Source organism: Felis catus, chromosome A2 (genome assembly GCF_018350175.1).
Source record: "Felis catus isolate Fca126 chromosome A2, F.catus_Fca126_mat1.0, whole genome shotgun sequence".
Taxonomy (NCBI): domain Eukaryota; kingdom Metazoa; phylum Chordata; class Mammalia; order Carnivora; family Felidae; genus Felis; species Felis catus.
Genome location: NC_058369.1, coordinates 15,423,383 through 15,450,674, shown reverse-complemented (window position 1 = coordinate 15,450,674; position 27,292 = coordinate 15,423,383). Strand labels below are relative to the sequence as shown.

General features: G+C 53.6%; 2 protein-coding genes across 10 annotated transcripts in view; both read right to left on the bottom strand.

Moving 5' to 3' along the window:
• The window catches only part of LIMD1 (LIM domain containing 1), a 91,349-nt gene extending 80,180 nt beyond the window's left edge, over positions 1-11,169 (bottom strand). Inside the window, exon 1 of the mRNA XM_045049183.1 lies at positions 11,025-11,169. The gene's annotated coding sequence lies outside the window, so the exon portion shown is untranslated. The remainder of the gene's footprint in view (positions 1-11,024) is intronic.
• A 2,174-nt stretch (positions 11,170-13,343) lies between these two features.
• Positions 13,344-27,292, bottom strand: part of LARS2 (leucyl-tRNA synthetase 2, mitochondrial) — a 195,581-nt gene continuing 181,632 nt past the window's right edge. For 5 of the 9 annotated variants that reach the window (XM_045049135.1, XM_045049134.1, XM_045049140.1 and 2 more), the window contains 3 exons: positions 20,328-20,455; positions 17,456-17,611; positions 13,344-14,573 (listed from right to left, as the gene is read on the bottom strand). In XM_045049135.1, the coding sequence (XP_044905070.1) occupies positions 14,365-14,573; positions 17,456-17,611; positions 20,328-20,455 (493 nt within the window). In that variant the 3' untranslated portion in view covers positions 13,344-14,364. Of the gene's footprint in view, positions 14,574-17,455; positions 17,612-20,327; positions 20,456-27,292 lie in introns of those variants that run through there. The other 4 variants (XM_045049137.1, XM_003982139.6, XR_006592002.1 and 1 more) reach the window with 3 other exon arrangements.

Genomic DNA, 27,292 nt, shown 5'->3' with positions numbered 1-27,292 from the left:
CGCCGCCCGTGTGGCACTCGGCCTCACGGGCGGCGGGGGCACACGGACGGTCACGCGAGGGGATTGAGGGTTCCCGGTGGTACAAGTGCCAGCTGGAGGGCGAGCGCTGTAGGGCAGGAGGGACAAGGCTCTGTCTCCCTCTCTCTCTCTGTCCCTCCCCCGCTGTGCCCTCTCTCTCTCAAAATAAATAAATACGCTTAAAAAATAAAAAGTAACCCAGGAGGGTGCTGTGGTGCAAGGGCACGGAGGTGCCCCCGCCCCCCGCAGGAACTGAAGGGGCGTGTGGCCGCTGGGGCAGGACCGAGGGTGCAGGAGGCAGCCCCCCAGGGCTGGTCAGGGGTTCTGGACTTATTCCAGATTCAGGGAGGAACCCCCACCAGTTAAACCTTCATCCCGGCTGGTTATTCTCACGAATGGATTTTATTTTATTTATTTTATTTTATTTTATTTTATTTTATTTTATTTTATTTTATTTTATTTATTTTATTTTATTTTATTATTTTATTTTATTATTTTATTTTATTTTATTTTATTATTTTATTTTATTATTTTATTTTATTTTATTTTATTTTATTTTATTTTATTTTATTTTATTTTATTTTATTTTATTTTATTTTATTTTATTTTATTTTATTTTTAAGTAATTACTGCACCCAACACAGGACCCCAGCTTACATCCCTGAGATCAAGAGTGGCATGTTTTGGGGGCGCCCGGGTGACTCAGTCCCACTGAGCGTCCGACTCTTGGTTTCAGCTCAGGTCATGATCTCGCGGTCCCTGAGTTCAGGCCCCGCGTCGGGCTCCGTGCTGACGGCTCAGAGCCTGGAGCCTGCTTGGGAATCTGTGTCTCCCTCTCTGTGTGCCCCTCCCCCACTTGCACTCTGTCTCTCTCTCTGTCTCAGAAATAAATAAATATTAACATATTAAAAAAAAAAAAGAGCCACATGTTTTACTGACAGAGCCAGCCAGGCGCCCCTCTCACAGATGGATTGAAAAATGGGGAGACACAGGGCGCCAGGGTGGTTCATTGGTTAAGCATCCATCTGAATCCTGATTTCGACTCAGGTCCTGATCTCACCGTTCGTGGGATCAAGTCCCTCGTCGGGGTCAGCGCTGCTAGCGTGGAGTCAGGTTGGGATTCTCTCTCTTCCTCTCTTTGTGCCCCTCGCCCTCACCTCTCTCTCTCTCAAAATAAATACATAAACATAAATAAATGAATAAATAAATAAATGGGGAGGCGGAAGGGCCTGGATAAGGCCCTGGTGAGGCACTGTCGTCCCCCGGGGAGCAGTGGGTCACTTGGGCTGAAAATGTGCCCTCCCCCCCGCCCCCGTGTACGTACAGACCTCACACTAAGCCTGTACTGAAAAGCAGGCTCGCATCTGGATTCCAAATTGAGAGGAAAAGGAAGGAAAGCAGGGGGGGCAGGCATCCGAACCCAAGACGTCGGCGCTGAGGGGGGCACGGCGGCTCTGCGTGGATGCCCACACACCCCGGAGGGCCTGACTCCGGGGAGGTGTTTAGGGAAAAACCCTCTGTGGGGTCGTCTCTCTCTCAGGGCTGCCCTGGGTCTCAGACACCCGTTGCTCTTGTGTCTGTGGGTGTCTCTTCCTCGTCCGGACAGCGGGAGCCCGGGAGGAAGGCGGAAGGGGCAGGAAGGGGTGGTGAGGGGAGGGCAGGGGAGGGGCAGGACGACGCAAAGCCCAGGTCATCCCAGCGACGACCCGTGACTCTTCATGAACCCCAAGCGGGGCAGATACAAAGAAAACCACATCTAAGCAGGTCCAGCTCAAACCACTGAAATACAGGGTTAAAGAGAAAATCTTGTTTTTAAGTTTATTTATTTACTCTGAGAGAGAGAGAGAGAGCAAGTGTGTGTGGGGGCAGGGGCAGAGAGAGAGGGAGAGAGAGAGACAGACTCCCTGGCAGGTTCTGTACTGAATGTGTGGAGCTCGACGCGGGGCTCGAACTCAAGAACCGTGGGATCATGTCCTAAGCTGAAACCAAGAGTCAGACGCTTAACGGACTGAGCCACCCAGGGGCCCCAGGGTTAAAGAGAAAATCTAAAAAAATAGCCAAAGGCCAAAGGGCATCTTCAGTGGGACAACAAAGGTGACTGATTTTCCTCAGAAACAAAGAACCAGAAGTCAACGGAATATGGCGCCTAAAATGCTGAAGGAAAAACGTGTCAACCCAGAAGTCTCTAGTGAAAAGTACAGGGAAAACATTTTCTTCACACAAAAGCTGAGAAAACTTGAGAATTTACTGCCAGTAGAACCACGATAAGAAACACTAAAGAAAATGCTTTAAGGCTAAAGGGAAATTATCTCAGATGAAAGGTCAGATCTGCAGGAAGAATCAAGAACACCAGAATTGGTATGTGTTTGGGTAAAAATAAAAGACAATTTTTTCTTAGAAAAAAATATTCTTTGGGGTGCCTGGGTGGCTCAGTCGGTGAAGTGTCCGACTTCGGCTCAGGTCATGATCTCATGGTCTGTGGGTTTGAGCCCCGCGTCAGGCTCTGTGTTGACAGTTTAGAGCCTGGAGCCTGCTTCGGATTCTGTGTCTTTCTCTCTCTCTCTGTTCCTCCCCCGCTCGTACTCTCCCTCTCTCTCTCTCTCTCTCAAAAGTAAATAAACATTAAAATAACCATTAAAAAATACAAAGAAATATAAAGGCACCTGGGTGGCGCAGTCGGTTAAGCGTCCGACTTCAGCCAGGTCACGATCTCGCGGTCCGTGGGTTCGAGCCCCGCGTCAGGCTCTGGGCTGATGGCTCAGAACCTGGAGCCTGTTTCCGATTCTGTGTCTCCCTCTCTCTCTGCCCCTCCCCCGTTCATGCTCTGTCTCTCTCTGTCCCAAAAATAAATAAAAAACGTTGAAAAAAATTAAAAAAAAAATACAAAGAAATATAATAGATGTATAACCTATTGGATGCTCATGATAACTGGGTAAACCATTCTGGGCAGACCATTACCATCCAACTTAAGGAAGATAAAGATACTCAGGCTTGGAGAGTCTAACGCTTTGCCCAAGGTCACCAGGTAGGAGAAAGGTGCCCCAAAACTAAACCCAAGTTTTTAGACCCTCCGAGCCTCTTCCATCGTTCCAAGAGTCAAGAAACTTTCTCTGTACAGTGCCAGATAATAAATATTTTAGGTTCCGTGAGCCACAGAGTTTCTGCCACAGCTTCTCAACTCTGTGCAAAAGCAGCCACTGATAAACATATAGACGATTAAGCATGGCAGTGTTCCAATAAAACTTTATCTATAAAAACAGGTGGTGGGCCAGATTTGGCCAATGGGCCACAGTTGGGCAATCTCTGCATTATTCCACCATCCAGTGGTCTTTAGTTCTGGCCCACAGAGGATCGTTCTGATCCACAGCTAGGGTCTGGAACCGCCGACATAGCCAATGGGTCGTATTTGAGCCAAGACGGTTGTCCCCAACCCTCTCCCCTTCCTGACTCTCTTGGGTTCTGGCCCCAGCATTAGGGTAAGTAGAACACTTAGTTCCTTTTCATTCCTGCCTCAGGGGTGATATCCAAGCAAAGGCCAGGGACTTCTGGGCCCTGATTTCTGCACCGTATGACGCTCCCTCAGCCTTCCTTCTTTCTAGACTTAAAATAAACCCATAGTGCTTCCTCTGGCGGCTTTCTCCACGTGGCCTTTTGCCTTGAAGCTGCCTCCCCCGCAGGCTTCCAGCCCTTGGGATCAGCCTGGTGCTTGCCTATCAAGACTTGAAACACACACCAACTATATTTGCAACATAGGGGCCGCTGTGCCCCACCAATGCCGTGGGACTGACCCCCCAAACCCATCCTGTGGCGGCCCAGGCACAAGGAGCCAGAACCAAAGCCTCAGCGGAGACGCTGCAGGAGATCCACTTGTTAGGCTGCCAAGAAATCCCCAGGCTGTCATCGAGGGCCGCACGTGAGTTTTCAGTTCACAAGACATCCCCAGGCTATTTTCAACAGTTTTCCCTCCCAGGGCGCCCATCTCACCTACCAGCTGGCGTCGCCGGGTCAGTTTGGTAATTAAGGACACAAACGTCTTGGCCGTGTTGTAGCCAGCGTGCTCAAGGTCAAAGAGCCCGCGGAGGGCCTGAGTCAGAACGCAGCGTTGTACTGCACCCCCAAGCCTCACCCAGAAGTCTGTAAACCACTTCTCCGCCCTTGGAATCACATCAGCGCTTTGGACCAATGTTGAAGGTCAGTGTTTGAGCTCATTCTGACCTGATGCTGAGGACACCGAAGCCGAGAGGCATTGGTAGGAAAGAATTTGCTTAGGGGCTGAGGGGCAAATCCACTGATCCCCTCTGTAACATATTTATATGAATGAGAAAAACTGCCTGCTCTGGGCAGTTATAGTCCTGCGGGCACAAGGCTTGTTCCCCCCGACTAGGTATCTTTGTGCAGTGTGCAACCTATACAACCATACCTGTAACCTTACAGAAGAGGCAGCCTAGGCATTTTAAACTCTTTCCACTCTCCTGGGGTGGGGGGGAGGGAAGCAGGCACCTTTGTGGCTTGTCTATAGGAGCATGCCGCCCCCCAAATGCACGGATTGTTAGGACATTACCAAAATGCCCTCAGAAGCCTCTCCATGGGCCGTGCAGGCTGAGACACTCTTGCGAACCACTTTAGCAATCATACCCCGGTGGAACGGACATGTTGCCAGGAACGTGGGGAGCGGGGAGGAAGGGAGCTAGTGTGTGCTAAGCACTTACTGTATACCAGAGCCCATTCATTCCCTGCCTCAGCCTGGTGGTACCCTGTGGAAAGGGAAAAATTGTGAGGAGGTAGATGGTACCCGATGCCACGCTGGGTGGGTCACGACTGGCTTGTTTTGGTTTTGTCTCTGGTGTTATACGTTTTCAAAAAAGGAAACATCTGAGGAAACAGATTCAGAAAAGGCACACGTACTGAGCGCACAACACAAATAACTCACATAAAGTCTGCAGTCAGCACCCAGATCATGAAACAGAACTCAACAGCACCCACCTACGGCCACTTACTAGCTGGTGATCTCGGGTTACCTGACACCTCCCAGCCTCAGTCTGCTCGTCTGTGAAGTGGGGTCCTGCTTGTTAAGCCCCCCACAGTGTGAGGATTAAACGGGATCAAGCGTATCACTGTAAGGGTACTTGGCTAGGCTCCGAGCCTTTTTATACACACCAGAATCTTCACGACGATGCCAAGGTTGGAACTGTCACCGCATTGGCACAGGCGAGGAAACGGAGCCTCGGGAAGGTTAAGTAACCTGCCAAGTTCTCAGGGTCAGGAAATGGCAGAGCTGGGACTCTGACCAAGGGGCCTTGTCTCACCTGCCAGCCCGTTTGTCGAGCTCCGCGCCTGGAACGAAGGCAATGGGTCAATCTGCAGCGGCCACTAGGAATGGTGTCCTGATTACGGTTACCGTCCTCTTATTACCAACACGGACGCCTCCCACCCTAGGTGGGTGCTGTCGGAGGAGGGAAGCCTGTGCCATTCGATGTCTCGGGTGACGGGGTCCCACCTGAACACTGGTGCGGATGGGGGTCCTTCATGCGTAATGGTCCACTGTGGCAGCCGCCTCAGGCACCTCCTTGACCGAAAGCTGTGACTCTGATCCACTGTCAAGACTGAACTGCCCTCCCCACAGCCCCCTCGTCACGTGGCTGTGAAGTCTGCCCTCTGTCAGGCAAAGATAGATGGCCTTATGTGTTTCGTGTGTGTGCTATATGTATGCGGTGTGTGTGTGTGTGTGTGTGTGTGTGTGTGTAGGTGGGGCGAGGCGGGGGGGGTGAAGTGCAAATCTCCAGGACCACAACACAGCGACACATTCAGGGATGTGCCACATTTCCACTCTGAATGAACAAATGTGACCCTTCAGAAGCAGGAATCTGAAGAATTTCCCGGGTTTCCTGCAGGGCATCTGGAACGCCTGCTTTTCTCTGCCTTTCAAAATGTCCCACATCCTTCGGGGCACCTGCGTGGCTCAGTGGGTTAAGCAGCTGACTTCGGCTCAGGTCACTATCTCATAGTTCGTGAGTTCGAGCCCTGCGTGGTTCTCTGCACTGACAGCTCGGAGCCTGGAGCCTGCTTCGGATTCTGTGTCTCCCTCTCTCTCTGCCCCTCCCCCACTTGTTCTCTCTCTCTCTCTCTCTCTCTCTCTCTCTCTCTCTCTCTCTCTCAAATATAAATAAACATTAAAAAAACAAAAATTAAAAATGTCCCGCATCCTCCAAACACTCACAGGGGAGACTTGGGGACCAATCAACCAACCTTTACAGTCACTTACGAGATGGCACAGGCAGGTTGCAATTTCATGCATTTCCGTGGGGCGAGGCCCCGACAGAGGGCAGAGCGGGCATCGGCTGGGCAGGGGAGGAGCGGGTCTGTGACTACAAGCAGTTTTGGAGCCACGGCTAGCAGCTCTCACGGATTTAGAAGGTAAACAGTGGTCACTCAGGAGATGCTTGTGACTGCACGGGGTAGCAGACGGGGAAGATCTCGAAGATGCACACTTGACCGAGAGTTTGGACGTGAAGACGGTGGCGGAGGCAGCTGGCTGCCTCCACACACAGGTTCCCCTTCCCTCGTGCAGAGTTATGGCCAGGAAGGGGCTGCAGCTGGGACCATGCTTCCAAGATCCCCTGAGGCCAGGTGACCGCATTCTGGCCAGGAGAGAGAGGCCAGAAGAGATGTATGCCCCTTCCAGACCTGGCACGTAAAAATCTCCTTGGGAGGGGTGCGCCTGGGTGGCTCAGTCGGTTAAGCACCTGACTTTGGCTCACCTGACTCTTGATTTGGGTCCTGATCTCCCGGTTCGTGACTTCGAGCCCCGAGTCGGTCTCTGTGCTGACAGTGCAGAGCCTGCTTGGGATTCTCTCTATGCCTCTCCCTCTGCCCCCCCCCCCCACACTCTGTCTCTCTCTCTCTCTCTCTCTCAAAATAAATAAATAAACGTAAACCACAACAAAAACCCTTCCTGTGAAACGCCAAACCTCTCTCTCCTCATCTGCAGGCTGGATGTCAACGTCCAGAGCAAACTTGAAAGCCAGGAGTTGAACAGGACGGAGCCCGCATCGACCTGGGTCCCTCTGTCAAGCCGGAATGGAACGGAACGGAACAGAATGGAACAGAACTTCCTCCCCTGCTCCTTCTCCGGAGGATTAGATTTATGGGAATGAGGAATAAGGCGGTTTGCTGGGAGACCACGGGGGTTTAGGGGTTAGGTGTCACAGTTACATTATCAGTTAGCTGACAACTAAAATGTTTCATTGCTAAAGATGAATGGCAAGACAATTGAGATACTAACGGCCGGTCAAGGTACTTGCACACCATGAAGGTGTTGCAGATAATAATGAAGTAACTGGTAGCTAAGTGGTCTAGTACATTCTCCAAGAGGGGAACTGAGAGATATACCATATTCACGAAGATGTCCGCACAGTGTCCATTATACCCTCTCCAGACTTCCCCTCGGCTTCCAGTCCGAGGAAGGGGAATCCCTCCCCAGGACGCCGTTCTCTCTGGGTTTTGCAGGCAGCTCGTGAGAGTGCAGCTGCAGGGGTGAGGTGGGTGAGTTCTCCTCTGCGTGGGGCCAGGCCGGCCAAGCTCAGTACTCCCAGATGAGGTTCTTCTGTCGTGCGTGGAAAGGATGACCAGGGGAAGGCACTGTCCTCGGCTGCCATGAGGGCTGCCCAGGCCAAGTCTCCTCATCTCCGTCCGTGAGATTTTCCCAGCAGTATGTGGCGTTGAGCCAAGCTGGCTCTGTCTGTCTCCCAGAAGTGATGGCCCTCTGGGACTGGTCAGTCCCAGGCTCAGAGAGAGCCCAGACCTCACCCAGGTGTGCACCCGCAGCGAACTGACCTTCCCAGCCACAGATCAGGACGTGCGGGTTTGGTAGGTTCTAGGGTGCTTGGGGGACAACTGGAGAGAAAACAGAAACCCGGACCGTCATGGAAAATCCAGGAAGTGCGTGGGCCGTTGGGAAGCGATTTGGTGGAAAAGGGTCAGAACCACAGCTCTGCCATGTGCTCTGCGTAGACCGAGCAAGGCCCCTTCTGTGGTGAAGCACTTAGAACAGCGCCTGGCACGTGATTAGTTCCCAGTACAAGGTAAACATTATTGGTGCTGAAATCGAGGGATCACAGGCCGTGGGTCCCACGCACGGGGCGTCTGGCATAGGCGATGCTCTTCCGGAGGCCGAACAAGAACTGAAATTCAAGCTCAGGGCTTGAGGCTGGGGGAGGTGAGTCATCAGTGTTGGGTCGCAGGCCAGCTGGGTGACTTCAGCAGGCCCGGCCACCACCTCCCGCCCAGGGCCTCACCATCCCTGCGCCCCTCCCTCCTGCGGGCCGGTCCAGAGACGGAGGAGACCGGGTCGATCCTCCCGGACGACTTTGGCCCCACCCTTGGATCTGGGGCCTCTGCCCCCCAGGACTGGCCTTTCCCCTTCCCGCCGGCACCAGCACTGCCCACCCACCCACCCTCGGGGGGCTCCCCGCTTGCTCACTGCCGGTCATCCCAGATTCCAATCTCCAGACTCACTGGCTTGGATGAGAGCCTTTGGCCGCCCACCCTCGGAGGGTCGGGCAGGGACCCAGCCCACGAAACAGATGTTTTCTGCTCCTTCTTCCCGCTCCTTTGTCTCGCAGGGAGAAAGGGGAGAGCAAACCCTTCCCATTTTGTCTACCCTGCGCCGTCCCTTGACCTTCTAGGGCGCGGTGGGGCTCGTCCATGGGGACGATTTACGTCCTGCGCTGGACTGGCTGCCAGAAGCGTCAGGCTAGTCCTACGAGGGAGGGGCGGGCGCTCTGAGCGGAATGGGCACAGATCGGAGTCTTCACTGCTCACGGTCACGGCCTCAAACAAGTCCCGGCCTGTTGGAGCCACAGTTTTGTCATCAGCGGAAGGGGGACGATAACGCCTTCCGGTTGGTCTTCTCCTCGGCCTTGAGGCCGGCAGCACTGCCCCGAGCCGCTTGGCACGCTGGCACCAGGCGGGTCAGAGGCCGCTGGGCTTGTTCAGACTCCAGCCCGCATTCCACTCCTCTTGTGTGAGGCCGGCTGCTGTCTAGAGCCTGTCCTCACCCACAGACTCGCTGCTTCTCAGGCCTGGACGGTTGCCCCCTCTCCTCGTGGTGGTCCCCTTGGGTGCTCCACCCTGGTGAGTCCTCTTCCAGGCTGGCGGGCTGCTCAGCTGTGCCCTTCTCCAGAGATTTCCCTGAGCTGACGGGAGCCCCCCCCCCCCCCACGTGCCCAGGAAGTTATTTAGCATCCCCCTCCCACCAACACACAGCCCCCAGAAGTGACCCGCAGCCAGTGACGGACAGATTCAGGCACAAAAGCCCAGCCCCTTGTGCAAGGAAGGACAAGTCTGCGGGAGCAAGAGCTCCGGTTCAGAATTCTCCGGATAGACAGAGCAGGAACGAGCTGTACCTCCTCCCAAGACATCCCCCTTCCTGCCTCCCAGGCAGGCAGGTTGGTCTGTGGAGAGAGCGTGAGCTGGGAACAGAAAGGCAGATGTGGGGCTGACTCCGGCTCTAACAGTCCCTAGTGGGTACGACTTAGGTAGTTCACTGTGCCTTTCTAGGCTTCTTATTTATAGGATGTGGGTTATTATGTCCACACCGTGGCTCCCAGGTGGGAATTCCGAATTCCAGAGCACCCGCAAAGCCCCCGGAGTGGTGTTTGGGGCACAGCCCTGTAGCCGTGGCTGCCCCTTGCCTTCGCTCCCAGGAGGAGATAGGCTGAGGGGGACAGCCGGTGCGGGAGCCATGCCCTAACTCGGCCTTGGTCCGTGGTGGCCAACGCTGGCCCAGCAGGAGTGTTGGAGGCCAGCTGCGCGCTGTGGCCTGTCTGTGGGCCCTGGTGGCCTCATAACTCCTCTGCGACTCAGTTCAGGAGCCAAACCGCCTGTAAATGAAAACTTCTGATGCCCAGCTTTTGGTCTGGAGGCCATCTCGTCTGAGTGCTGGCCTGCCAAGAGGCCCCCTAGGCCACGGAAGGCCTGCCACGGTCTCTGGTGGACTTCTCCACGTGGCCCCAGACCTCCTCCATCTGACACCACTGGGCCATTGCTCCCGGCAGCCTCAGGCCACCGATCAGTAAACCCCAAACCAAGGAAGCTGACTCAGTAAGAAAGACGGCTGCTCCAGTGAGTCAAGAGGTCGCCCCTAGCAAGTCACAGGCTCCCCTTCCAATAACTACTATCGAGGAAAAGTTGCAGAGGCCGCTCGTAACCTGCCGCGCCGCCCAAATCAGACTTGATCTAAGGGCTGAAGCGAGGCTCCCGTGTACGGTCTCCAGCTCTTGGCTTTTTGTCCCTTGCTCCGTTCCTTGCCATGTCACTGTGTGCCTTGGGACAGAAGCGGATGGCCACAGTGGGGCCCGAAGAAGGTTGGGAGCTTCCCGGACCCTCATCAGACTGTGGCCTGAGCTACCTCTTAAGGAAAAGGGGGTGTCCAGCCCCAAAGAGGTATCACTGTCACCCAGGTGGAGCTCCAAGAAACTAACCAGCATGCATGGGATCAGGGAAGCAGGTAACACTAAGGTTTCCGGACACGAGGTGAAAATACCATATAAAAGGCTGATTCTGCCAACAGGATTAAAATTCCTCCAAGTTTACTGCTTCAACCTTTTTCCTCAACAGGCCTGGCTTGCCTATTTTTTCTAAATGTTCCCTTTTTTTCTGACCAAAGATAATCCCATTCTAGACCATGAGCCTATTCTTAGTCGGGCAAGATTACTCATAACAAGCCGCTCTCATTTATTGAGAGCTTATTATGTGCCGCGTGCTTTACACAATCTCCCTTTGTCCTCATACCCCAAGGCATTATTTTTACCCCTGTTTTATAGTTGAAGAAACAAAGGCTCAGAGACATTCCCATGGCTTGCCTAGATCACTGAGGTGGCAGGTGACCTGGTCGCTGGGACACACAGTCCCAGAACCTTGGTCTGGCTGGCTCCGGAGCCCACGCCCTCGGCTGCCACAGCAGTTCATCCGCCGAGAACAGGAGAGTTCCGTGAAGGGAAGGTTACCTTCTGTTCTTTTGTCCTCAGTCTGCGAGACGAGAAGGAGCTTCCCACACCTGCCCACGCGGAGTGACTGACTACAAACAGCAACCTTACGGGGGCTGCTTTTTGCTTTGGATTCCACATCACACGACAAAGGGCCAATGTCTTCCTAACTGGGGTGCTCCCCAGTGGCAACTAGATACTGTGAGAGGAGGAAAGAAAAGAAAGAAAAATCAAGGGGTGGGGGGTAGGCCTTTAGCTCATCCGGATCTTCAAAAATTGTCCATTTTGATATCCCCCCCCCCCATTAATGAAAAACCCCACAGCCAATACAAGTTAGAAAATGCAAAAAAAAAAAAAAAAAAAAAGGAAACAAGGAAAAAAATTACGTGTAGGACTCTTCAGCCAGTGATTTGTGGGCAAATTTCCTTCGGTCTTTGTAAGGGTGGGAATTTTTTTTTTTTTTAATTTTTTTTTTTCAACGTTTATTTTGGGGACAGAGAGAGACAGAGCATGAACGGGGGAGGGGCAGAGAGAGAGGGAGACACAGAATCGGAAACAGGCTCCAGGCTCTGAGCCATCAGCCCAGAGCCTGACGCGGGGCTTGAACTCACAGACCGCGAGATCGTGACCTGGCTGAAGTCGGACGCTTAACCGACTGTGCCACCCAGGCGCCCCGTAAGGGTGGGAATTTAAAAACATCACGGTCAGGATCACACCGCGGAAGTATACTGATTTATTCGTGAGAAAAATTTCATCGTACATGTTTTTTAGAAACATCCTTGGCCTTACGTCCTTTTATAAACCATGCTTTGTCTCCGGCTGCACCCAATTTTCCTTAACCAGCTCCGGGTGGGGGGGTGTACTTAGGTTGGGACGAAGCATGTCTAAGTCGTTTCTCGGCTCATCTGTTGCTTTAGGGTCTCCGAGATCAATTTCGTTTTCCTTGGCAAACCTAGGCGCCTACCGTAGTGGCACCTGCCGTGGGGCTTCCCGGCACCGCTTTCCTTGTGGGCAAACTCTCTTCACTCCGCCCCCTGACAGATAAAACCCTGCCATCGCCCCGTGAGCCTGGATCTCCCACTGGCTTGGCAACAACTTCTGCCTCCAGCCCCGTGGACCCCACACCGTGCTCTCGGACAGTCAGCCACTACCTGTCCCTGCATCGAGGCAGTTAAGAGAGCCCTGAGAGGCTTCCCCACCCCTCCTCCCTACCCCCAGGGATTGGCCTTTCGTTCCTTTCTTCCTCTATACCAACCATCTCAAGGAGTACCAACGGAGCTCTTGTTTTCAAAAGATTTATCCTCTTGGAGAAAAAGTTCTCCAAAGCCACAGTGGTTAGTGCAGCAGCCCTGAGGCTTTAATGGCCCATTGCTCTGGCCAGATTATGTGCAGATAAAGGACCTTCCCCCACTACCCGTATCTTGTCGTTCAAGGCCACTCAGCTCACTTTGGGGCCAAAGAGGACAACCAACCAAAACCACTCACTCCTCCCTCCCTCCCTGGATCAAATAAATATCTTCATCCACTCGCTTATATTTAACCCACAGGTGCTAGTCTGTGGAATGGGGCTGTGTCTACCCAAGTCAGCTCCGGGAACATCTCAAGTACCTGCTGGAGAGTTCTGGCCCCTGCTTCCCCTTCTTTCCCAGCTGTCCTCCTCCAGATGTTTTGGTCCTACACCAAACTCATCCCAGCGAAGCTGAAGATAGGGAGAGGAGGAACTAGTTAAATATTACGGTTCAAATCCACCGACTTAATCCAGCGGTTCCCAGGCTTTGCTGTCCATTAGAATCACCCGTGCAGAAGCACCTGGGTGGCTCAGTCTGTTAAGCCTCCGACTTCGGTTCAGGTCATGATCTCGTGGTTCATGAGTTCGAGCCCCGCATCGGGCTCTCTGCTGATATCTCAGAGCCTGGAGCCTGATTCTGTGTCTCCCTCTCTTTCTGTCCCTCCCCTGCTCTCTCTCTCTGTCTCAAAAATAAATAAACACTAAAAAAATAAAATAAAAAAGAATCACCCGTGCAGCTTCTAAGATTCCCTGATGCCCAAGTGCACCTTAGACCACTTAAATCAGAATTTCTGATTTAACGGGGACCAGAAACGGTATTCAGTTGAGCCACATTCAAGAATCAGTAACTAAACGGCTGTTACTCGTATCTCTGAATCAGTGTTGTCTCCCATGTCTGTAAGTCCTACACGTACCTCACTTTAGAACTTTCCATGTGGAGTCAGGCATACGGCCAAGGCTTCCGACGATGATAGAATACCTCAGTCTGTTCCTGATTAACTCCTAGAACTGGAATGTGGTGGCTATTCCAAGATCACACATATGTCCCAAAGTCGCACATGACAAACATTTTATTACGTTAAAAAAAAAGTCATCTGTTAGCTGTTCAACTGCAGGCTACCTCATCTGAGGTTACCTCAGAAAAATGGCATCAGAAAACAAATACAGATTTTCAGCATCACAAAATGGCGAGATTCTCCTCCACTTCCCCATTAAATGTTAATCAGTGGCTTTGGCCGCTTCTGCTCAGAGCACCCAATTGCTGACATCACATAGGACCCGGTTATCCGAATGACACCAACGATAGGGGTCCGTCCCCAGCCGCCTCCCCGGCTGCCAGACGGTGGCGGCCTGAACAAGAAGGCAACACCCGGTGGCTCTGGGCCACTCCTCCGCGGCGAGCTCGCGCTTCTCACGATGGGCTCCAGGGGCCACATCGACGGCGGTGGCGGCATCTGGGGCCCACATGAGCAGACACCGCGCGGGGCTGCGGTCGGCCCTGCGATTGCTTCCATCTGAGGTCCCACCCGGCGTGGTCCTGCCTCACTGCACAGCAAATGTCACACCCCGAGAGAGGGTAGGAAGTGGTGCTTCACCCCAGGAGGCGGGGACACCTGTAGAGGGACCCGCCCCGCTTGCCTTCTGGTTCCTAGCGGCTTCTGAAGACCGCAGCGTCCATGCCACAATCTGGGCATTTGGACACGACCCAAATGCCGTGCGTGGGTCCTCAGTTCGCCCTCCCGTTCCCGGGGTGTGTCGAAGGCCGTGCAGTTTCTGGGGGTCAGAAGCTCCCAGGCTGCTCGAGAGGCACACGTGCATTCTCACTTCTCTTCTCGCCTTCCTGCAAACACCCGGCCGTACCTCTGGTGGCTTCGTGCGGGGTCAGATGGCTTCCTCCACCTGCAGGGGCTGCCCCACCCCTCCGCCTTCGAGAGTCCTTCTGCTCTGCCCACACCCGTCCCCACCCCTGCACCAGGCCCCGCCACAGAGGCTCACCACCCATACCCGTCCGTCAGAGGACGAGGGTGAGCGTTCAAGACATCCGTCGTTTCCCCACCCTGGGCCAGCGCCCCCCTACCCCTCCCCCTTCCTCCTCCCTGCCGTCAGTCCTGCACCAGGAAGTTGATGAGGGCCGTTCTGGGGGAGAGGAACGCTTTCTTGATGCTTCGCCCCTGCAAGAGCCTGACACCCAGCTCGCTTTGGAGGACGAGTTCGTGGACTTTGTCCTGGTCCCGCGAGACTCGCTGGGGCACGGGGATTGTGCCGCAGGCTTTGTTGTTGATCTGAGGAGAGAAGCCGAGACAAGCGATGAGGAAAAGTCCTGAGAGTGGCAGGCACCTTCCCCGCGGAGGGGTGGCATCCGTGCCCAGCCTCCCAACACACCCAGACGGGCAGGGAGAGGCTGGGGGGCCCCCGGCACCTGCGGCCAGTGCACCTGTGCTTCCCGAGCGTGGCCCCGTCCCAGCTGCGCAGGAAGTTAGGTCACACACCCTCAGCTGCTCCCCGGGGGAGGGGAAGGGCTGTGTCACCCAGGATTCTACCCAGGCCGCGGGTGGGCCGGCTCGTGCGGAAGGCAGGCAACCTCCCTGTCACGGGCCTGGCTCCTGTGCAAAGGGGGCGCCCGGGCACGGCGACCGGGAACCTGGGCCCACATCACTTTAACTCTCCTTGCCGAGAAGGGGCCAGTACAGTTGCAGACGTCGGTGGGTATTCACTGAGGATTTTTCAATACGGACAAACTTCACAGCAAGTATGAACTGATGTGGGCACGGGGGAAAGTGCTCTCACGGCCCTGGTGGCTTCTCAACAGCCATGCTTCAAATCCCCAAGCCCACTGGTCCCGTAAGAACACTCAACACTTCTTTCACTGATGCTCCTGGTTTTTTTTTTTACCAGGAAAATGCAGTCACTGTATTATGAAAAGTTACCAGGAATAGTCTCTGAAGTTTCGACCAAAGCCTATCAGGTGTCCCTAATCACCTGCCTCATTTTTTTCAGATTTATGTAGAACTTGGTGGCATTTTTCTTGGTTGCATCACCCTGTATCACTGCGCGGGAGCCAAATATGGTAAAATAGTACGTCCTGAAATGTTCTAAAATATGGTTCTTTTTTGGGGGGGTGCCTGGGATTGGTTCCATCCAGTGGCTCAGTCGGTTGAGCGTCCAACTCTTGGTTTCGGCTCAGGTCATAACCTCGAGGTTTGTGAGTTCGAGGCCAGCATTGGGCCCTGCACGCAGCACGGAGCCTGCTTGGGATTCTCTCGCCGCCCTTCCCCCCGCCACTCGCAGTGTCTCTGTCTCTCTCAAAAGAAATAAACTTAAAAATAAATAAATAAACGAACAAATAATTAATTAAAAAAACGTGGCTCTTTTAAAAAAGTGTGAGTCTAGGGGCGCCTGGGTGGCTCAGTCGGTTGAGCGTCCGACTTCGGCTCAGGTCATGATCTCGCGGTCCGTGGGATCGAGCCCCCCATTGGGCTCTGTGCTGACAGCTCAGAGCCTGGAACCTGCTTCGGATTCCGTGTCTCCCTCTCTCTCTCTGCCCCTCCCCCACTCATGCTCTGTCTCTCAGCATCTCAAAAATAAATAAACATTAAAAAAGAACAACTAAAAAGTGTGAGTCTCGGGGTTGGGGGTGGCTCAGCCGGGTTAAGCGTCCGCCTCTGGATTTCAGCTCCGGTCGTGATCTCGTGTTTCGAAGAGCTGGAGCTCTACGTCGGGCTCCGTGCCGACAGTGTGGCACCTGCTTGGAATTCTCTCTCTCTCTGCCCCTCCCCCGCTCGCTCTCTTTCTCTCAAAACAAATAAACTTAAAAAATAAAAGTAAAATGAAAAAGCGTGAGTCTCCTGGACGCAGGGTTTTGGTGTCCTAAAACGGCAGAGCTAGGGCTGCTGCTCAAAGGACTGTGCCCCCCACCACCCGCCTTCTTGTTTCTAAGCCATCGGGAGCTACCTTCTTCCACCACCCTGTGCTTGCTTTGACTGAGACCTCCCACCCTGTCACACCAAAGCCGTGCCCCCCGTGAAGTCCTGGGGGCCCCGGACACGGCCTTCTCAGAACTTGGTAATGAGTCACACAGCTCCAGCTTCTGCTTCCGGATCTTACCCAGGGAAGAGGGGCCCGGGGCAAGCGAGAGAGTGAGTGCTTTTGCGCAGACAGACTCAGGCTTGATTCTCAGGCCTGGACTCACAAGCCGTGGGACCTTCAGTTTTCTCTTCTTTAAGGATGGAATCTTCCGGACTGTTGAGGAAGATCACCTGTCCGAAGGGACCAGCTCACTAAGCCTTACACCTCCTTACTCCCGGCCACGATGGAAGGGGCCGGTGTGGGATGTGCTCGGCACAACGACCCTACTTCCAGACCCAGGGCTTCCCTGGGGACCTGGGGGCTGGCCCCTCTGGTGAGGCCTGTCCGGGGAGCTGAATCGTTCCCCTGAACCCAGCAGGCCTTCCCACACGGCCCCAGGCACCCTCTCATGGCTTCTGGAGCCCTGGGACTCCCCTGAGTCGCCCTAGCAAGGGCAGTCCCTTCGCGGTGGGTGGGTCTCTATCATGCTCCACCTCCTGGCATGAGGCACCAGTTAAATGGACAACAGATGCCCCCGGACTTGGCCTTCAGGGGCCCAAAGGGGAAGAAGCTCTCTTTGACTTTAGAAGAATCTTTTGGTCTCTGGTGGCTTCACAAGCTTCTGCCCTTCCATCTTTGCCACTGCCCCCCCCCACCCCCATTACCCACAGCCTTGGGCCGGGGCCTCGGCATTGTTCTCTTGGACTTTTCCAACTGAAAAGCTGGAAACCATGAGCACTGCCCTCGCCCCACCCGCGGCTGCTCACCGACACGGAGGCAGCCCCGCCACAGCGAAAAACAAGGAAAGCCCCCACCGACCGAGCTCTCGCTCTGTGCCAGGTGCTGGGCTACGCAATCCACCCGAGCAAACCTGCTTATCCTCCTGCAGCCTCGTAAGGTACATGCAGGACCACTGCGTGCCCATTGTATGGATGGGAAAGCCGAGGCACAAGAGGGGAAGCCACCTGCCTGAGGCCCCGCCCCACAAGTGGAGTCGGGATGACCCCATGGATCTTCTCTCCCCCCCGTCAGCCCCCTGCCAGCCCCCAGCCCTGATGCCCTGCTTGTGCCTGTGCTCTAGCCCCCCTCTGTGGCTCACCGTCCCAATGTCCCCGAGGGCGCTCCCCCCTTTGCTTCTGCCGAGCAGGCATCGTCTTCTGCACTAGGGTAATGCTGCTCCTCTTTACGGCCAAGGTCCCACGTCCCCTTCCGTCAATGCCCTGACTGTGCGAAGCGGTGATCCCGACACGAGCACCTAGCAAGCAGGACCGGCAGGAGCCTGTCATTTAGTCATGTATGTGACATGGGTAAAACGGGGCCCGCTCCAGGGCAGCTGTGTGGGGGTAAATGAGTCAGGATCTCGAAAGTTCTTCGGGCAGTGCCTGGCCCGTAGTCGGTGCTCACTGCTTGTTAGTGGGTTTTGTCACTAGTGTGTCCAGAAGCAAGCTAAGCGTCTCCTGGCGTCATCCGATCTAATTCTTTCAACAACTAGACAGAGCAGCCACTGTGTGGCCCCCACTTCGCCGTTGAGGAAACTGAGGCTTATGGAAGTATCTTGTAAGACGGAGACTTACGGGCAGGAGAGTCTCGCTCCCAAGCTCCACGTGTTAACCTTGAGTCTCCAGAAACTCCCTGTGTGTGTGTGTGTGTGTGTGTGTGTGTGTGTCTGTGTGTGGCATTTGTGTGCCCCCTAGACCGTCCCTCGTGGGCGCCACGCTGCATGGAGAGAAGGCGGTGCCCCTGGGCTCAGTATCCCTAGTGTTGGGCACGGCCCTGCATGCCGTGGGCACCGAGAACTCGAGCCGGACCGAATCACGCTGAATTACACTGCATGGTGCTCAGCTCCCATTTCTGGCCGGGGCGCCAGTCAAGATCACACGGACACAGGGGCGCCTGGGTGGCGCAGTCGGTTAAGCGTCCGACTTCAGCCAGGTCACGATCTTGCGGTCCGTGAGTTCGAGCCCCGCGTCAGGCTCTGGGCTGATGGCTCAGAGCCTGGAGCCTGTTTCCAATTCTGTGTCTCCCTCTCTCTCTGCCCCTCCCCCGTTCATGCTCTGTCTCTCTCTGTCCCAAAAATAAATAAACGTTGAAAAAAAAAATTAAAAAAAAAAAAAAAGATCACATGGACACAGAATGCAGGCCTCCACAGGAGGTCTGTCACACGGCCCGGTGCCCCGAGCCCGAGGTGCTCAAGTTGGGTAGACCCGCAGGGAGTCCTGTTTGTAAACATTTTAAACTCTGAGTTTTCATTTCAACGACAATCTGAAACCATTTCGCCAATTACCAAAATGAAATTTCTTTTCTGCAGCGATCAAAGTGGAATGATACTGCATAGGCTAAACCTCCAGTTCCTCAAGCTGGCATTTCTCCATGTGCGGAGGACGTGTTCTCAGGGGCCCACGAGATCTTTCTTATTTAAAAAAAATTTTTTTTAATGTTTATTTATTTTCGAGAGAGAAAGAGAGAGCATAAGTGGGGGAGGGGCAGAGAGAGGGGGAGACACAGAATCCGAAGCAGGCTCCAGGCCCTGATCTGTCAGCACAGAGCCCGACGCGACCGCGAGATCATGACCTGAGCCGAAGTTGGACGCTTAACTGACTGAGCCACCCAGGCGCCCTGAGATCTTTCTTACAGACATTACTTAAAGTAAAGAAGAAACGGCTTCTCTGTGCCACAGAGCTGTTTTTGACTTTGAGAGTTTTGGAAGAAGCCCTCCAGGCCATGCCCATGTCCTCCTCTCCGTGGGGGAGGCAAAGCGGGGTCAGCGTGGAACCAAGCATCAGGGGAGGTGGCGTGGAGACAGAGTGGCTTCTGAGGGGCTGAGCCTCCCGCATGAAGCCGTTTCTCCACACGTCCACCCCCCTGCTGGGCCCAGGGTTTGCACAGACACAGAAGGGCAGGGTTTGCACCTGCCTGGCAGACCGGGGCCCTGGGAGGCTGTGCTCTCCCTCAGCCCCTGGGTGATGTCTTCATGGCCTTTTTCACAATTTGCAGTAATATTTTTCTTTCCTTTTTCTCTCTCTTTCCTGTCTCTCCCACTCGGCTTACAGCTCTGTAGGTATTAGGGACCCTGTGTGTCCTGTTTGATTTGTATCCCCAGAGCCTAGCACTGTGCCTGATGGTAACTTGAGAACTACTGATGAATCAATAAACCCGGACAAGGCGACCAACTTCTCTGATTTCTCCACTGCAAGCACTGAGAATGGAAACACCTACTTCACTGAGTGAGAAGAGTTTACTTTGATTTTGGATGTGAATGACCTGGCCCCATACGTGGTTCAGAGACGTGTGTGCTAAGAGGTCCCCCAGTTCAGCCACATCAGCTTACATATGTAACAATCATATAAAAGATAAACTATTAGAGTTACCTGCTCTATAAAAGGTTGAAATAAAAAATGTCTTTTATGTACCTACAATGATGCAATTTACCAAAAAAAAATTCTTTTTTTTTTTTTTTTTTTTTTTAAGTAGGCTCTATGCCCAGCACGGAGCCCAATGCGGGGCTCAAACCCGCGACCCTGAGATCCAGAGTTGGAAGCTCCACTGACTGAGTCACCGAGGTGTCCCCCCCGCAAAAGAAATTTGATGTAGCCTTTCTGAAAGAGATTTTTCAGTGAGGTGCTCCTGTTCTGCCCACCTCCTCACTCTCACCCTCCTCCCTAAATGAACCAAGAGCAGCTGAACGAAACAGACGGAAGGGGAGACTGGAACACGGCTGGAGAACAAGACGATCAGAACCTGTAACGCAGGACAGGGTTCTATTTTCCACTTTCTAATCCCTGGAGGGCCCTGAGTATCTTATGCTCACAAGCTTTTGGTATGCGGTGACCTCAAAACTGAAGTGTGCAAAGCAAAGACGGGTGGGACGGTCAGGCTGAGGGCGGGGTAGGCTGGAAAGGCCCAGGCAGTGGCTGTGGGTCTCGCGCGGGGCCGGGAGACTCCCAGACTCTGGGGCTGCGGGACAGACTCACCAGGACGGCCATCTCCACGACGTCGGGCTGCTGAAGGAACTGCGGGTCCACGGTCGGCCACGCCTGAAGCAGCACGCCGGTGTCCCAGGCATAGTGGGCACACAGCTTCCCGGGGACCTGTTGCAGGCCTGCAATGCCAAGGCACAGAGGGTCACTGAACACGCAGGGCTCATGGGGGGGGCAGGGGGAGTCGCTTTCGCCCCGGCACAGCCCGGCGTGGAGCTGCCTGAGGCCGCACTATGGCTTTTTCACAGCCTGCCAGGTGCCCCCCCACTTACTCTGGCCTGGGTTTATGGGTAGCCCCCCCAACTATTTTCAACAGCGCCCAGAGCTGTAAAGATGGGTGGACACGTGGTTCTAAAGTGTGCATTTTGGGAACAACAAGGCCACTGATCTGGTCTCTGCGGTTCTGTTGATGAAGGGATGCCTTTGTGCTCCTGAGAGCGGATCCCAAAATAATGAGCTGTGCTCGCTTCCTTTTCCGCCTGTGATTACTTGTGGTCCGCGAGGACCTCCCGCCGGGTCCTTTTACTCATCATCACTGGAGCCCACATGCTGAGAACAGCACGGCGTTCCTTCTCGACCTTCTCAGAGGGATCTCAGCCTTCACACTCGACCTCTTCTCGAGAGGGGCTCCTGCCAAGGGCTGAACTGGAAAGAGCTGGCCTTGGCTCGGGTGGGTGGAACCCGAGGAGGCGGTGAGGAATCAAAGCCCACAAGTCTGCGTCCCAGAGCGCGTCGTGCTGCGGCCCCAAAGCAGGCACAGGCGGGCTCCACACCTGCAGGGCTGCCCGGGGACTTCAGCCGGGGGCTTCTGAGCAGGAAAGGCTTGGCCTGCAAAGTCGCTGCCGATCTCATGAGCACAAGAGAGGCCCCCAAACGTGCAGGAAAGACACGCGTCAGACAGCAGATCCCTGGGCACTACCAGTGCGGCCGCACCCTGACAGCCTCCTCGTCCTCCTGGAGGCGGGCCCTGGACGGGGGATGGCCGTGAACGTGGCGGCATTCCTCACGCTGTGATTGGCTTTTCCGGGGGGTGGCCCTTGCACACCTCCTCCTCGTCATTAGCCTTGAGCCCAGAAGATGCGTTTGAGGGAGGAGCCCATGCCTCAGCGAATGGTCTGAAGCCAGCTCCGACGCAGAGGGAATGAATCCCACCAACACCAGTGCGCCAGGGACGCTGTGTTGGGACCGACGACGTTTTATTTTCCCCGATGGCACAAGTAATGCCCGCTCCTGGCAGAAAAGGTCAGACTATAAAGAAGAAAATCATGTTCATCTGGACAGCATTTTTTAAGCTTCTTGTTTGGGAAGACAGTAATGTATTTAATGGCTAGGATATATATAAACCAACCCCACCAAAACAACCCACTACTGTCAGGATCATGCTGTATATGGAGTTCTGTATTCCTTTTGCTTCACTCCTTTAAAATCATAATTAATTAGAGGGGCGCCTGGGTGGCTCAGTCGGTTAAGCGGCCGACTTCGGCTCAGGTCACGATCTCGTGGTCCGTGAGTTCGAGCCCCGCGTCGGGCTCTGTGCTGACAGCTCGGAGCCTGGGGCCTGTTTCGGATTCCGTGTCTCCCTCTTTCTCTGATCCTCCCCTGTTCATGCTCTGTCTTTCTCTCTCTCAAAAATAAATAAACGTTAAAAAAAATTTTTTTTTTTAAATAAAAAAAATAAAATCATAATTAATTAGAGAGCCTAGGTGGCTCAGTCCGTTAAGCGTCCGACTTCAGCTCAGGTCATGGTCTCACGGCTTGTGAGTTTGAGGCCTGCGTCGGGCTCTGTGCTGACAGCTCAGAGCCCCCTTAAGATCTCCTGCCCTCCCTCTGTCTCTGCCCCTCCCTGCACATGTGTGTGCTCCTTCTCTCTCGCTCTCAAAAGTAAATAAACATTTAAAGAATAAATAAAAGTGATTAATTTCATGGGAAAGGATGGTATACAATAGCACACATAACACGACTCCAGTTTTAGTAAATGTTTATATGAACGGACAAAAGGTCACAGGGAATGGAACACAATACCAGCAGTGACTGTATCTGGGAGGTGGGAGCACAGGTGATCTTTCTTTCTTGAAAAATTTTTCCTTAACATTTGTTTATTTTTTGAGAGACAGAGACAGAGCGTGAGTGGGGGAGGGGCAGAGAGAGAGAGAGAGGGAGACACAGAAACCGAAGCAGGCTCCAGGCTCCGAAATGTCAGCACAGAGCCTGATGCGGGGCTCGAACTCAGGAACCACGGGATCATGACCTGAGCGGAAGTCGGATGCTTAACCGACTGAGATCCCCAGGGGCCCTCTTTCTTTTAATGTGTTAACAGATTCTCTACCAAAAACATTGAATACTTCAGTAATTTGAAAGGGTATTTTGAAATCAAGGTTTCCCACACTGTGAGATCAGTTCAAGATTTTTCTTCTGTTTTTTTCTAATTTTTTTTGTCTTTTTATTTTTTTTTTTTAATTTTTTTTTTCAACGTTTATTTATTTTTGGGACCGAGAGAGACAGAGCATGAACGGGGGAGGGGCAGAGAGAGAGGGAGACACAGAATCGGAAACAGGCTCCAGGCTCTGAGCCATCAGCCCAGAGCCCGACGCGGGGCTCGAACTCACGGACCGCGAGATCGTGACCTGGCTGAAGTCGGACGCTTAACCAACTGCGCCACCCAGGCGCCCCTGTCTTTTTATTTTTTTACCTTTTAAAATTTATTACTTATTTGAGAGAGACACAGACAGCACAAGTGGGGGAGGGGCAGAGAGAGAGAGGATCCCAAGCAGTCACAGCACTGCCAGCACAGAGCCGGACGCGGGGCTCGAACTCGCGAAATTGTGAGACCGTGACCCGAGCCAAAACCAGGAGTCAGACGCTTAACTGGCTGAACCCCCCAGGTGCCCCTCTTCTGGTTTCTTTGTAGGGTTTCTCTGTGTTCCCCGTTGAATCAGCTGTGCCTTTTGTGGGTGACGTGAAAGAACATTACACGGTCAAGTTTCCAAACCTGGTTGGCAGAGTCAACCTCCCCTTCCCTATCGGTTTGTGATTTTTCTTTTCCAATACCCTGTAGTCGGGATGGTTTCTGGATTCTCCATCGCTCTTACAAGTAGCTCCTCAAAGTGGCCGTCCGCGATTCGGTAGAGCTCGGCCAGAGCGTGGACCAACGTGCGGCTTCCTCGAGAGGGTCGTGCTCCTCAAAGAAACTGGTCGGCCTACCCCCCGACGTGTGCGTAGAGGCAGAGGTGATCCACCTTGTAAGCTCAGGCTGCTTATCTCCTCGTGGGTTGTCACAGCCGGTTCCCAGACCGGCCCCGGGTCCACGGCGCACTCTGGAGCGGCGCTAACCCATTCTACTCCGGGCACCTCTGTCGTGATTCTTGTGCTGGTATCGCGCACTTATGTGTTGCTTATTGTATGTTTTACTCTCTGGCACTCTCGCTGTAACCCCGTGCGGCCAGTCGGTCTGAGGGAAGTGAACGCCTGCCAGAGTCTGAGAATCGAGCGGCATCAAAGATGTATTCCTGGGGCCCGGCTGGCCCCTGTGCCCCGGGGTTCCAGCACTTGCCAATGGACCTACTCCATTCCTGACAGATGTGCGTTTTGGCCGAAGCCGAAAGGAGCTTCCTGCTTGTTCCTCAGAAGGGGTGCTATTATGACTCCTATCTAAATACAAGACAGAGGTCACAGGAGGGAGATAATCACGTCTTTATTTTAGCAGGCTGGCCCAGTCTGCCTTGTCCTGTGACCCAGCTGCAGCGGGACGGATTCCAGACCCTCCGCATGGTAATTGTACAGGATGCCTGGGAGATGAAAGGGCCTCGGACACAAATGTTCTGGGCAGAAGCTGTTACAAATTCCACAATAAAAAAAAAAAATGAGGAAGCCCGGCCTTCCTGGAGCGATCAGGATGCTTATTTATAGCAGCCTGGGTCCCTGCCAGGGTTTCCCTATAGACAGGGGTGGGGCCATCCTGCTCAGCGGGGAGGAACAGAAACTCCCGGCTGGTTCTAGGCCCTGTTTTTGCCTCTCTACTCTTTAGGGAGGTAAAAATACCCAACATTTGCATAGCAAAAACAATGGTTTCTTTACATGACACAGTCCGGGTCGAGAGCTGGCCTCTGGGTTTAGCACCTGGACAAAGTCTGAACACTTTGGGAAGTGTCAAGGCCGTGGAACACAAGGCTACCATGCGGGGGCGGCTGTTGCCTATGGCCCACCCCCTTCCGACCCCTCCTCTAGGAGAGCTGTTGTCACTGACCTTCTAGGCAAGGTGCCGAAACAGCTGAACTGAGCCTCCTCTCGTGCGCGGAGCACTGGCAAGGTGGCCACGCCGCCGTGGCAGCCGGGAGCGAGTGCTGGGGCGGTCAGGGTGTCTGTGGCCGGCGGCCTCTCTTGCTGGCCGTCACCAGGCCGGCTGCCACCCCGGCCCCGCGCTCTCACACACACGTAAGGGTGGGCTTGGGGACTCCATGGCCTCTGATCCCCCCCCCCCCCCCGAGCCTCATCCAGCCCTGGCGATTCCAAGGAAATGGACAGGATGTGATGCCGCTAGATTTTGGCTTTTGCCCACAGAAGGGGTCCTGATGACTTTCTTTTGAAATAACGACGCTGACACGCACATGCGTATTCGTACGTAAAATGCCCTCAGACCATCAGTGAGAACTTACTCTCCTTTACAATGGACACACACACACACACGATTTGTACGTTTGTAATTTTGTTGAAATTGAGGAACATAACACACACGTGTGGCAAAATGCTACACTACACTATTTTACAGCCACTTTTACGAGGAAAAATGGATCCGTGGCGGCAGCCTGGGGCTTTGAGGGTTGCGAGTCACTTCGGAACGCCTAAGCGGGGGGCACAGGGTCACCTTGCTGTGACCTCACAATTAAGGTGCTGATGAAAGACCTGAAGCCCCCACAAGGTAAAGCCTGAGGCAGGAGTCCAGACAGAAACCTCCCTGTGCAACCACAAAAGTGGCCAGAAGAACAGAGAGAGAGAGCTTACCGCCACATTTTAAATAACTCGTAGTTTGGACAGGGGGCTGACCCCAAAGCAGCACAAAAAAATAGCAAAAGAAAAACCACCCAGATGACTTACAGAGCCTTCGTAGGGCGGGACACAATGTGGCTGGTAAACAACAGAACGGGTACGCCCGCCCGTAAGTGTCGATACAGAATGCCAACATCTGCATAGAAACAGATACACATTTCACGGACTACATGCATGGAGTTCTAGTGTCAGATTAAATTCTTTTTTTTTTTTTGAAGCTTATTGATTTATTTTGAGAGAGAGCATGAGTGGAGGAGGGGCCAAGAAAGAGAGAGAGAGAGAGAGAGAGAGAGAGAGAGAGAGAGAATCCCAAGCGGGCTCTGCACTGTCAGCAAAGAGCCCATGTGGGGCTTGAACTCATGAACCGTGAGATCGCGACCTGACCTCAACCGACTGAGCCACCCAGGTGCCCCCTTGTGTTCCCCTTTTCATGGCCACCACCCCCTCTGCCCAGTCCCTAAACCCCCTGGCAACCACTACTGTGTTTTCTCTCTCTATAAATTAGTTATTTTGAGAACGTTATGTATAAATGGACTCAGAGTATATATAACCTTTTGAGACTGACTTTTTTCACCCAGCATAATCCCCTTGGGATCCATCCACGCTGTTGGCGGTTAGAAAAGTCATTTTTCAGGATGATGAAATTAGATCTCCAACCGCAGTACCACCAAGAAGCTCCCTGGTGGGTGACTTTCTGCCTTTTTACTGTCCACCACCAAAGGAAACCTTGTGTCCTTCGTCTGGAAACAGTATCAGTGACTCCAAATACACAAAATTGCCCTAAGCGAGCAGCCACCACCCCTTCTCTGGATTAGGACCATACCCTATTATGGTGCACAAAAGAGAACTGTGTAAATTCAGACGTGGTGTCTTGAGCTTCTTAGATCCAAAACTTCAGGAAGGAAAAAAGATTTCCTCATCCTGTTACAGCTTTCGCCCACTGCCAAGACATTGGTTCTGTTTCCTACTGAAGGTCTTCACTGGCTCTCGAAGGGACTGGTAGGGGACTATTCAAGCTCCTCTGAAATGTTTCCTTTTTATCCACAGCGATGGCGGCCATTTAGCCCACAGGGCTCCGGACGTCCCCTAGGGCGCCGGCCTCAATTCTGCTGCTCTCTGGGAGAGAACCTGTCCTGTGAAAATCTGCTTCTCTCGGGAACTCTGGGAAATGGCCATTTCTGACCATCCCGCCCCTCGCCGCGTTCCCTTTTATAGCCATTCTGAGTTACCTTCCAAAGATGCGGGAATGAAACCTGAAGCCAACGTGAAAGCTGAGTTTTCTAGAACAGGCACGTGTGTGTGTGAAAACCGTGCAAAGCCTTGGCTCAAGAATGACCGGCGGTGTGAGATGACAATAATGAAGCTCCTCGCTGGGGCGCCTGGGTGGCGCAGTCGGTTAAGCGTCCGACTTCAGCCAGGTCACGATCTCGTGGTCTGTGAGTTCGAGCCCCGCGTCAGGCTCTGGGCTGATGGCTCGGAGCCTGCTTCCGATTCTGTATCTCCCTCTCTCTCTGCCCCTCCCCCGTTCATGCTCTGTCTCTCTCTGTCCCAAAAATAAATAAAAACGTTGAAAAAAATTAAAAAAAAAAAATAATGAAGCTCCTCGCGACACAGGGCTTCTGTCTGCAAAGGACTTCCCACACCTGGAGACGCTGGCCCTCTTAAGTTCTGGGAGGGCCGGGGAGGGGTCACATCTCCATTCTCTCCTGAGGGCACCTGACCCTTGCCTGTGAGTCAATGACCAGACTGCCACACCAGGTGTGGGGACTCCTCACTTGACTACGTTATGGCCCCTGCTGCTCATTCAGAGGGGGCCACACACACACAGGGGGAGAGCCCGGAGACAAAGGCTTCCCATTACTTCTTTGAATTAAAAAAAAAAAACAAAATTAGGGGGCACCTGGGTGGCTTAGTCG